Source organism: Cyprinodon variegatus, unplaced genomic scaffold, assembly GCF_000732505.1.
Source record: "Cyprinodon variegatus isolate N-32 unplaced genomic scaffold, C_variegatus-1.0 Scaffold297, whole genome shotgun sequence".
Lineage (NCBI taxonomy): Eukaryota > Metazoa > Chordata > Actinopteri > Cyprinodontiformes > Cyprinodontidae > Cyprinodon > Cyprinodon variegatus.
The window spans coordinates 185,531-198,232 of record NW_015150750.1 but is presented as its reverse complement, the minus strand read 5'-3'; the positions used below and the strand labels follow the sequence as shown (position 1 = coordinate 198,232).

General features: G+C 35.1%; 1 protein-coding gene across 1 annotated transcript; it reads right to left on the bottom strand.

Annotated features, from left to right (window-relative positions):
* Nucleotides 1–1,098: 1,098 nt before the first annotated feature.
* On the bottom strand, nucleotides 1,099–11,706 carry LOC107090489 (protein MAL2-like). Its single transcript, XM_015383896.1, has 4 exons — nucleotides 11,446–11,706; nucleotides 5,888–6,058; nucleotides 4,266–4,466; nucleotides 1,099–2,037 (listed from the first exon to the last, which is right to left on the bottom strand). Exons 1-4 carry the CDS (start codon nucleotides 11,563–11,565, stop codon nucleotides 1,966–1,968), a joined length of 564 nt encoding a protein of 187 aa, XP_015239382.1. The 5' UTR covers nucleotides 11,566–11,706; the 3' UTR covers nucleotides 1,099–1,965.
* Between the last annotated feature and the right edge of the window lie 996 nt (nucleotides 11,707–12,702).

The window sequence follows — 12,702 nt, the reverse complement described above, 5'->3', positions numbered from 1 at the left end:
TATGAAAACTACAAAACATTTGTTAGACTTATCTTAGAAATCTTTTGTATCTGTTCTTCAAGATCAAACCACACTTCTAATATAGTCTCAGAACTCCAAATATTCTTGTTAAAATTAGATAATGAAAATATGAACAAACATCTAAAAAAAAACAAAAAACTTTTCCCTAATTTTAGGCAGTACCTAAGAAGAACAAAAATGCAAAAGCTATTATCTGACTGTAAAACTAACAATACCTGATGACGTTTTTGGTAGGATATTGAATAAATGTGCCATACTGAGATGTAAAAGTATTTGCAAACTCTACCATACTGTACAAAACACGTAAGAACTTTATTCCCAATTATCAAAATATTTTTTTATAGTTTAACTTTTCTGGTAGTTTTTTCAGTCTGAAGCTCTGCAAGCACCATGTGCCACATTAAGCATACTAAATATGTGATTAGAATCCCCGGTGATCTACAGTGATTTATATATTGTAGTGAAGTAGCATAATCTTGAATTAACAGCTAGTTCTTGAAAAATCTGTAATATTTAAATTTTTCAGTTAGAAAGTTTAAAAACATTTGACTCATGTGACTTTACCTTTTTGCAATATATGACACAGAAGCCCTTTTTTTGAACTACTTGCAGCTTTGTTTAATTTTACATGAGATGCTGAGCATTGAAATAAAATAATTAGAAAATATCCTTCACATTTTTTTGATATTACTTTTGAAAGTGTACTCAAGATAAATTAAAAAAAGTCTGGATAAACTACAAGCTATAACAGTACGTTTATGTCACAGGTAATACAAGTTGCCTTAGTACTTAGGGATACATGTACCCATAAAGTGTGTGCCAGCATACTACCAATAGAAAATATCAGTCTAGGTCAGTCCTAAATAAAGCTCACGTCAGTGCTTTCTATCCTCCAAATAAATCGAAGAAAAGTTATGTAAATCCACAAAATGCACATATTTCATTGGCTAACATTTTTCACATGCATTTCTCAATTTTGTGTGAAAAGGAGACTTATTTCTGTTGGTAGCTCTATGTAATGACACATAAAATACACACTGTAATAAAACACACATCTGTTTATTTTAGTTCATGAATTCATTTCAGTTTTCAAAAGTAGCAGGAGTCAAGACAAACTTTCAAATTAAAAATCTATTAAATAATTAGTCTAATACAAACAAAAAGTGCACAATAAATGAGATCATACACTGTGACATTTAAAATCAGTTAGATCAACACAGTTAAATAATACAACAGTTCAATATAAAACACTATTTAAATGCTTTCCAAAACTTATGCAGATAAAAGATCCACCTAAATGAAGACGTTTGAAAATTTATGAAATTTTCTATCTTCTGTTTAATTGATGACAGGATTATATGATTACATTTAAAGTGAAATCAACAGATCCAAAGATCAACTTAAGCAAGGACTTCAATCATAACATTCAGTGCATGCCAAATTTGAATTTAATGTGTCTGTTATAATACTGGAAAAGCTGTTATTCCCATATTAGATGAGAATATCTGACAGTCCTTAAAGCAACATATAGTAGTATCAGATACATTTAAACATCAAGAAACGCAGCTAAGACCAAGTTTTTCAAAGCAATAGATCGTTGTTTTTTTTTAATTAGTAAGGAGTAAAATATGCATTTCATTTTGCAAAATTAGTCAAAAGTCTAAAAATATAGCTTTACAGTATAAAGCCATCTCTGGTCTCTTTCTAATTTCCAGTGGGTTCCCGCTGAGGAACATTTGACTGAACTTATCTAAAACGGATTCATTTGGTGTATAGGAGACATTTTTAAATAACAGAAAAGTATGATTGCTGTGTGGGGTTTGCTATGTGACAAAAGCATCACGTTGGAGTAATAACAGTGTGTACTTCACCGGAAGAATAACATTGCTTTGTATAAGACAGTCATGCTGTTGTTAGGATGTTACTTTATGTTCGTCGTCCTGGTTACTTCATCCATCTCCTGAATCCCATAACCATACTGCAACCATAGCAGAGAGTCACAAAAAATGCAAATATCTGGAAGAAAAGGGAAAAATAAAGTAAGCCCACAAAAGCATATAAAAACCCCCCCGATATTTTATAGAATATACAGTGATGTTTCAGAATATATGTAAACATCATATATACAAAAAGGCAGCTTTTAAATGAAGGTCTTTATTATCAAGGGAAAAAAAGGGGATTGCAGCGACTTATCCAAGAGGTCAAAACTAAAAACTCAACATCCAAAGAGCTGCAGGTCTCTCGCCACATTTAGGGTCGGAGTTCATGCCTCCACCATTAGGATGAGACTGGACAAGGCAGAGTTCCAAGACCAAAACCACTGCTGAGCAACAACAACATTGAAGCTTGTCTGCATTTTCCAAAACACATGCTGATAATCTCCAAGACATTCAGGAAACTCAGTGGGCTGATGTGACAAAAGTTAAACTTTTAGGAAGGTGTGTTACACTTTACACCTGGTGTAAATGTCACACTGCATTCAGGAAAAAAGATCATTATAGCAACCGTAAAACGCGTTGGGGGTAGTGTGATGGTGTGGGGTCCATCTGCTGCTTCAGGACCCAAGAGACTCGCTTTGTTAAAACATTAACTCTGCTGTCTGTAATTATTTAAAACCACACCGGCAAGTCTATCTCTGAACAACTTTAAGAAAAACAAATTAATTCTTAAACCTCAAAGTCCTATCCTGAATACTATAGAGGTGAGATGCTGCGATATGACCTTAAAAAGGCATTTAATGCTGGAAGAAAATGAAAAAAAAAAAACCTCCAGTCAAGATGATTTACAGCTTTTCTGCAAACATTACTTAAAGAGCTGTAAAAGACTCATTACAGCTTCTCGCAAACACTTGACTGCATCAGTTGCTGGAAAGGGCTGCCCTACCAGTTATTAGGTTTAGGGGGAAGTAAAGTCATATATATATATATATATATATATATATATATATATATATATATATATATATATATATATATATATGTTCTTTTTTTTCACACAGCCATGTTGGTTTGATTTTTTCTCTCTCCTTAAATATATAAAAAAAAACTTTAACATTTTAAAAGCTGCATTTTAATATCTAAATTAGTTGGATGTTCTGAAATACTCAGGTGGGACAACCATGGAAAAGCAAAAAGAAATCAGAATTGGGGAAAACACATTGTCCCACCACTGTACCTAAATAACATTAGTAATAATGGTAACGCTTTCTTTTACAGTACATTAATAACATGTAATAACATGGTAATAACATAGCAAGTTACACTATATTACTAGGTAACAACAATTTTACTTAGTGCTGTGCTTCAAATTTTAAGCGGAAAAGGTAAAGTCAGACATCTTAGATTTCAAACCCCTATTACCAGGTAACTCATATTCATTTATTACTTGCTATATAACAGAAAACCAAACCTAGAATACAGCAAGCCATTTTTCTTAACTGAACTCTTATTTATCAGTACATCTTGAGCTCAGTTTTATATTTGTAGGTGGTGGGTGGTCAATAATAGAAAATGTTATGTGGTAACCTAATGGTAATTACAATTTTACATGGTCACACACATTTGTAATAATTACGTGCAGTTTATTATTTTGAAATCAGATACCTTAATCTTGGGGTGAAAACCCAAAAGTTTTGCTTAATACCAAGTACTAGTTGCTTCCTATGTTATTACCATGTTATTACTTGGTTATTGATGTACTGTAAAAAAAAAAAAAAAAAAAAAAAAGCGTTACAGTAATATGAAATTCTCTGTTAAACTGATTCTGGCATGAAGAAAACTGACAATTTTGTTTCTCCTTACTCAGGATTAGTAACATTATCTAAACAAAACACAGGTCACACATTTAAAATGCAGTTTATAAAATACCAACATGCCGTGTCTTTGTCCCTGTACCTGCAGAAGCGGAAATAATTTAGCAACAGGAGTGCATTTTGGCTGCACATGGTTACTTTTGTCATCAACACAGATCTTTTTTTTTTTTGTTTACCATAAAAATAAAACCTACCCAAAAAGAAACAGTTTTAACAAATTATAAATTTTGTGAAAACCTTTTTATATGATGCTACAAATCGTAGAAACACTAAACATTGCAAAACTTGTCAACTTAGCAAGAATCTGCTTTTTTCCCCTTCACTGTTTTAATGAAGCCTCATTTTAGTAGAAATCTGCTCCTTATTTAAACTGGAAAACCTCGGATGAAAATCTTAATTTCTTTATAACATATTCCTCCTAAAAACAACTGACCGTAGCTGTCACGTTAATGCTGTACTGTGTGTAAGTCATCACAGTGAAAATGTTGCCCCGGGGGTAGGTTATACACAGGACGGACTCGGTGCTGTTTGGTAGCAAGTTGACATGAGCTCCTCCATTCGCTGCCGTCGTTGCCGCCTCCAACACAAACGCAGAAAAGTAGAAGAGCAAAGCTAAAAAGTGGTAAAACAAATCCTGAGGAGAAGAACAAAAGGATATTTGAAACAAATAGAACAAAATATTTAAGACATATATATTTCAGACATAAACCAATTCATCGATTATCAGTGTTCATTTCTAAACCATAGTTTAGGGATCTTCCATCTCCCCCCAAAGATACAGCCTGTTTGATTTAATTTGCAAGTAAAAGTCAAAAAAAACAAAAACACAAACAAGAATCATAAAAACCAAAATCAAGAAAACATAAAAGAACAAGGATGCCTGGAAGAGATAGAGAGGGAGGGTGTGTCTGAAAGGGAGGAGGGTTAATGAGAGTTTGTTTCGGACTACTGTGAGCCCGGATGGACAAGAAGGAGCCCTTTGTTGTGTTTCAGTGTGAGCTCACCATCCATGTCACTCATTGTTCGGCTGAAAACAAACAACCCTACACTGCCGGCTACTCCCTGGAGCAGAGCATGGAGCAAGAGGAAAGGCTAGCTCTGTCTGAGGGTCCAGACTTGAACCAAAAATGTGAGGTCACAACATCAATATAATGCCGAGAGAGCTCTACACTTAAAATATATAATGTATTTTTGTTAAAAATATTTTTTATTTGGATTGTGCAGCCAACCTGGTGACTTTATCTGGGAGGCTACTATAAAAGGCTATGCTAAGCCTTACGTAGCATTTATAATGCAAAAAAATCACAAATTCAACTTTTCAGGGAAAGACTTTGTAAAAAATTGACAAGGATAACTGAAAATATCAATTAGGTTTGAATTACAGCAGTGTGCAATATATTCAACCACAACTAATTTACTTATTCTTAAGCAACGTAAGCTGTCTGTAGCCAAATAAAGGGGGAAAAAAGACCTACATAAAACCAGTAGAAATATTTCTCGATTACTTTATAAAGTAAACCCTAACTCATTTATATATATCAAGAAAGTCAGTTTAAATGTTCTTTTTTCATTACATTTACCCTGTTTCTAATTAACATTGTTAATTATTGAAATCATTTCTTGTGTTTTTTTGCTTGTGTTGGTTTCCAAATTTAAACACTGAACACCACATCACAAAGTTTCCTCTAACCTCAGTACATAAAACCTCTTTAACACTAGTTAACCAGGTTTTAAAATGTTGTGATGGCTACTTTTCTAATATTGTATTTTTTTATAAGCACTTATTCTATCCTTTCACACTGGATCTCTTGGATAAAAAGAAGGCTCTTGAATCAAAAAAGAGCTGGTTATAAGAAATATAACATGATAATATTTAGAGGTAAGTAGCAAAAATCGCTGTTTTAGAATATCTGTCTAAAGTTCTCAGTTAGTTCAAGAAGTCCAGCGATGCATGACGTACAGCTGAGGAGGTAGACACACTAACGGATACCCTAAACAGTCGTGTCTTACTTATATATCCCATTTAAAACAATTTTTGTTAAATTGGCAGCTTACCACAAAGTTCCAGTTCGTGTTGATGCGGTCAGCCAATCCGGTGATGAGCAAAGTGAGGTAGCAAGAGGACAGAAGGAAGGTGGTGATGGAAACAAACATCACCCAGCCTTGGAGCAAAGGGACGGGCACGTTGGAGGATGCCACCAAGATCCATACCAGACCTCCGAATAACTGGGAACAGGAATAAATATGGTGAGAAAAGTTCACCAAAGTGGTACGTTTATTTAGGTTTGATGGCTTGGCACTGCCCTGGCAACTGATCTTATAGAAAACAGTTTCTTATCACAGCACATATGCCATTTTGAGAATCAAAGTTTTCATTCATCCCTAATTGTACAGTGAGTAAATGAAAGGGTGGGAAGTACAGTATTCAAATGCATTTATACCTAATCTTTAAATTTTGATGAACACAGATGGACAAAATTGTTTGTACCCCTCGTTTAAAGAAAGAAAACCCACAATGGTCACAGAAATTATTTGAATCTGAGAAAGATGAAAGACAAATTTTATGACAATGAACAAATAAAAGTCAGATACAATTTTTTTTAACAATGCTTCAAGAGAAATAAACTAAAGTAAAAGGCCTAGAAAAAAAAAAAGGGTTTTGTTGCCCAACCTTTTAAATCGATCACTGCGATCAAACAATTTTTCTAGCCATCAGTGAAATTCTGTTCCTCTCAGCAGGTATTTTGGCCCACTCCTCATGAGGAACTTGCTCCAGTTGTTTCAGTTTTCAGCCTCTTTCTAATATGCTCAATAGGTCAGGGCCAGTGTTGCCCCTGACCAAACTGGTGCCCTAAGTGAAATGTTTTTTGGAGACCCCCCAGAAAAAAAAAAACAAAAAAAAAAACAAACCTAAATAAATATGAAATAAAATCTTCCACCTGAAGTGAATAAATATGAAATAAAAAGTATATATCGATCCTGTTGCGGTGAGAAATACAAACAAGATGTGTTTTGGTCTTACTATACTACATTATGAAATAAATGTAAATACCAGCCCAAGAAAAAGCAAAAGCAGTTAATACAAATACAAGAAAAACTGCTTCTACTACTACTCCTACTGCATAGAATAAGAAGAATCATAATAAAACTACTCATACTTTTTTCCATTATTATACACTATATTACTGCTACTACTTCTAGCACCACTACTACAAATAATACAGGCTTGTAGTACTACTACAAAAACTACTCCTATTGGCTTTTTATGTATTATTCTATTATAATGCTTTTATATTTTCATTATTGCATTATTGTTATCATTATTATTATTATGCAAAAACTGCAGTCCTAAGAAAGTATAATAGACTGATATAAAAATGTACATTCATGTTTAGTTTTCCTCTCAGTTACACTCATTTCAAGCAGTGTTTCTCTGAATTCCCAACAGTCATCTTTTGAAGAGACTAAAACTTACCAACAGATAGTGACATTTATCTTAAAAAGTTAATTTTAGAGTATAAATTGATTTAAAACTATAACAAATATTTCATATATTAGCTAAAGTTTAAACGACCACCAACTGGTGTTTTTTTGAAACTCTTTTTCAGCAGAGGTGAATGCATAGAGCATTAATGAGGCATTTAATAAATGTTATCAGGGCCACTGGAAAGAAAATAATTCTTTAGTCTAGAACAGGGGTGCTGAAGTCCAGTCCTCGAGAGCTACTATCCTGCAACTTTTTGATGCAACCATTTTTATCACACCTGAATCAAATGAGTGGCTCGTTACCATGCCTCCGCTGACCTAAATGAGGGGATTGAGGTTTTAGATTCAGGTGTGCTAGAGAAGAGATGCATCTAAAAGTTACAGGTAGCTCTTGAGGACCGGAATTGAGCACCCCTGGTCTACACAGACTGGAAATAGAGATTCCCATCTAATGAGCGGAATCTTAGGTGTTCATGTCACAAAGTTTCATTTGGGTGTGCAGTTGGCGCAGGGGTTAGTGCCATGACCCATGTACGAAGGCCTTAGTCCTCGATGCGGCCGACCTGGGTTTGAATCCAGCCTGTGGTCCTTTGCCGCGTGTCTCTCCTCTTCTCTCATACCCCCTTTCCTGTCAGCCTACTGTCAGAAACGAGCCACTAGTGCCATAAAAACTAATAAATTATTCTGTTGAAAGATCCATGACCTGTGACTAAGACCAAGCTTTCTGACACTGAGCAACACATTTCTCTCTAGAATCCCTTGATAGTCTTTAACATTTGCTCCAGATGTATTTTACCATCTGACACCCTGTGTCAAAGCAGCCCCAGAGCATAACAGAGCCTCCTCCATGTTTCACAGCAGGGACAGGCTTCTTTTCTTTATGCGTTTAATTTTTCTGTCTGTGAACATAGAGCTAATGTGCCTTGTCAAAAAGTTCAATTAAGTCTCATCTGTCATTAGGACATTCTCCCAGAAGCTTTGTGGATTGTCAACATGTGTTTTGACAAATTCCAGTCTGATTTCTGTATGGTTTGTTTCCAACAATGGTGTCCTCCTTGGTCGTCTCTCATTGAGTCCACTTTGGCTCAAACGACGACTGATAGTGGGACCTGACACTGATTTTCCATGTGCTTGAAGTTCACTTTCAATCTCTTTAGAAGTTTTTTTCCTGGCTGTTTTGTCACAAGTCATATTATCTGTCTATTTCATTTATCATCAGTATTCCTGCAGTGGCCACATCCAGGGAGTTTGGCAACAGTCCCATGGATCTTATATTTCTGAATAATATTTGCATCTATACTCACTGGAATGTCAAGTTGTTTAGGGATGCTCATATATTCTTTACCATTAACACGCTTGTCTATCAATTTATTTCCTTGCTTTCTGAGACAACGCTTTCCTTTGCTCCCTCTGGTCCATGTCACAGAACTGCACAGTGACTACCTGTAGCCCTATTAATAAGCCAGTTGACTGATTACAAGAATGTAGACACTTAGATGTTAATCAGTGGACACAACTTGATTTAACAATTTCCTTTATACACAATATTTTCAGCCTTTTCAAGCGGTGCCATAGTTTTTGTTGAGGCCTGTTTCATGAGTTTACTTTTAAAAAAAATCATTCTGGTTGAAAGGCAATTTCCAAAGTTCAATTGATAATTTTCTCAGAATTTTTATTCATTTTGTCATATTAAAGTGATTTCTGTGACTGTTGTGGGTTATTTTATTGCATTTAACGAGGAGCATAAACAGTCTTGTCCATATATCTATATATTTTGGTCCAAATCCAGTTCAGTTTGCTTTATGAATGTAAAGTTAAATGTCCAAACAATATTACTTCCCTGTGGTCAATACTTGGTCAAATAACTTAGAAAGAAGCCTGGAATGCCAAAAGCACTTGATAGGCCAAGGTAAGTACATCTTTATCATTGCAGACAGGGCTGGGTGTGCATAGCTTAGCAGGAAATACATTTTTTCATTGGGTAATGAGAAGCTCTGGGATCTCACACTTGAGAATCTTATGCTTTCAACATATCCAAAAACCAGCAATAGTTGATGATGAAAGTTTTTCACATGATTGTGTCGGATGTAAAAGGAGATGCTGGACAGATATTTACCCACAAGGCAGCAATCTTTCTACACAAGTCAAACAAAAGGGATAGAGTATTAAATTGTAATTTTACCACATGTACACAAGTAAGAGTAAAACGTTTTCATCAAAATTGTGAAGTAATTGAGGCTGCAGGAAAATATATGTACCAATATCTTCTCAGAATCAGTTTTATGTTTCATTTTAAGGAAATTACCATCTTTTATGCCAAAACCAGCTCTTTTCCTTTCCAAAATCTGGTGAAGAGGAAATACTTCATCTAAAACCTTATCAAATATTACCCTGTAAATAAAATCTCAAATCATATCTAAATGTATACACAAGTTGGAGAATATCTCAACCAATTATTTTCCTGTAACAAGTTAGTTATGATTTACTAAATGATTTTTACTGAGACTCCAATACGTCTAAATATCTTGGGAAAGCCTAGATTAGCATAATGTGGCTATTTTAAGTCGTTAGCTGTTTTTTTATATCTGGGTTAAATTGAAGACCATCATTAGATGTATAAGGGACATCTAATTATAAAACTATCCATGTGGTGTTGCATGTCAAACAGTTACACTGAATAATTAGTTTGCCATTCCCTGATTAAAATGTTTTAACCATTCAAATGCCTGGGTGGAGGAAAAGCTGCACCCGGATCCATGTTTACCTATGAGCTGAGTCACAGGTAGCTGTTGTGGTGCATTCAGGAACATGTATTGTAACTGGTGTCAGAACTTTAGAATCTACTACTGGGTAATTAGACATTTGTAATGATCTAATAGGGTGAATATCACTGAGTCACAAACTGGATGTAGTCAGTGGGCTTAGAGCTTAACATGTCTGCTTTATGTGGACTGAAAGGCTGCTCAGAAGGAAAGATACAAACATAAAAGTCAGTCACAGTTTAGTTTTCTGTTTAAATCTAAATGTCTTTTACTTATATGAAATCCAGTGCAATGCAATGTTTTTTCTTTATGTTGGACAAGAAAGCTGGTCAGAATTGATGGGAAAGAAGAAAAACCTGTTACAAACATTTGATGCTAAGGCTGATTATCTTCCTCAAGGACAATATATTCTGAGCTATAACTGAACTATTTAAATCAAAACTCATTCAGATTGGCCCAGTTAAAGTCCAGATCCGCTTCCATTTCAGAATCTATGGGGAGATTTGAGCACTGATTGGCAAAGATGTTTTACACTCAAATTAGTTTGAGTGGTTTTATAAAGAAGAGAATGTAGTTTCATTCTCTGGATGTGCAAAGCTGCTGGAAAAATACTCTAAGTACAATTATGGTGAGCTTGTTTATTTCAACTATGTAAATCATATTAAATTTTATACCGTGGAACAATATTGAAAATCCCTTCACAATGCTTGCAGTTGTGGATTTTTAGACAACAAAGCAGCATACGGTATTTAAGAAAGTTCACAAATCTGACAACTAGTCTTACTTCAATGCAAAGCATTAATAGCTGATGCTTTATGGCTCATGACAAGAAGCTACTGCCCAACAAATTAGATGGGTCGCTACTACTCTAACAGCAAGGTGCAACTTTGGATAAAAGCTTAAAGTCAGCATTTGAATGCTAGTTTCCATCCAGAGGCCTATAAATGGCCCCAGCAGCAGAGCAGTTTCCAGATAATAGTCAAATTATCCAGCAGATTAGAAGTTACTTATATTGCAGAGGTCACCTTGCAGGGGAAAATGTGCTTTATTGCAGGAACATGTATGGCCCTGCCACAGTATTCCTCATAAATAGAATGAGATAAGGCTAATGACAATGCAAAATGTGGCCATAGTGCAATAACAATAAACTGCATGCCAGATTTATTTTCAAAGCAGCATGTTTTATTTAAGGCAATCACAGACAGGCTTAGTTTTTTTTAGTTTAGTGCATTAGAAATAAAAACAGTGTGTTAAGCATGGACTCTTATCAGAGGTTAAACATTAATTTTTAAAGAAATAACAACTTAACCCACACTGGCTGACTATTTGTTCGTATAAAACCACTTACTGCAAAATGACACTTACTATTTCCAAAGAGACAAGCGCTCCAGAGTATGTCCTCAGCACCCCCAGTCCCAAAGGTAAGGAGATAGTTGGCGTTGGGAAGGAGGTGGCGTCGGGGTTTGGTGCTGGTTCCGACGACATCTTCTATCTGCGTCCCTCTCCACTCCTCTGACTCTCTCTGTCCACTCTCCCTCAGAGGGGGAAAAAAAAAAACAAAAAACGCAGCTGAACAAAAGACGGGAGAAGGGGGGAGAAATTCCTCTGGAGTCATGTATCCCCCGAACAGGTCGGACAGGTGCGGCGGCCACTCCTTCGAGGCGTGAGGCATTCAGGGAAGTCAAGGAAGTTTCTACATCCACCTGTTTTTCTTTAAACTTCGTGTCAGAGGTCAGATTGGAATGTTATTTTTTTATTTTTTTATACAATATGTTAAAATAAGCACAAATGAAAACAAATACATTCCTTTTCAAAGACACTAAATTACCCAGAATTGAAATATAGTTTAATTAAACTTTTGAAAGTGGGAATAGTAACGTGCAGCCTATTGTGCAATGAATTCCTGAGATAATCTACTAAGAATAAGCATACTCATTCAGTTAATTTCACGCCCTTAATGTCAACACAGAATAATAATGCCTTCTTTGGCCCTGTGGATTTGCTGCCTTCACCTGTAGCTATGTTCCCCAACTCCAAGTAAAGGCAGCAGTACCTATTCATCTATTTTAAATCTACTGGCTGTGTGAAACATTTCATCTAGAAATGGTATAACTTGTCCCAGACGTTGATTTGCAAAAGAGCTGAGATTCAATGGGTGTGCACTGTTTAGATTTCAACACACAGAGACACTTGGAAATAAAACACATGTAAATTAGTATTAATTAGGGTTTAAGAGAAGATATTTGATTTAAAAGACATATTGCAAAAGAAATAATGCATTGTAAGATAGAAAAAACACATATGCTATTAATGAGTTTTTTTTTATTAAAAGGAATACTGTTGAGAATTTCAGCTTTCTATCTTAAGCCATAGTTAATGATTGTCCAGGTTATGTGAGACAATGTTGATATAACCTCTGAGAGGGCACCGTTCATTTTAGTATTGAAACCCATTCAAATGAATTTAACCTCCTGGTTATTCTGCAAAAGGTCTGGAAATTGATGGAAACCTTGTCTGACCTGTTGTAGGTGAGAATTGTAAGGGCCACATTTTTTATGCTGCTGTGCATATAGTTGAAGCATATTTAACCTAGTTTTATATATATATATATATATATATATA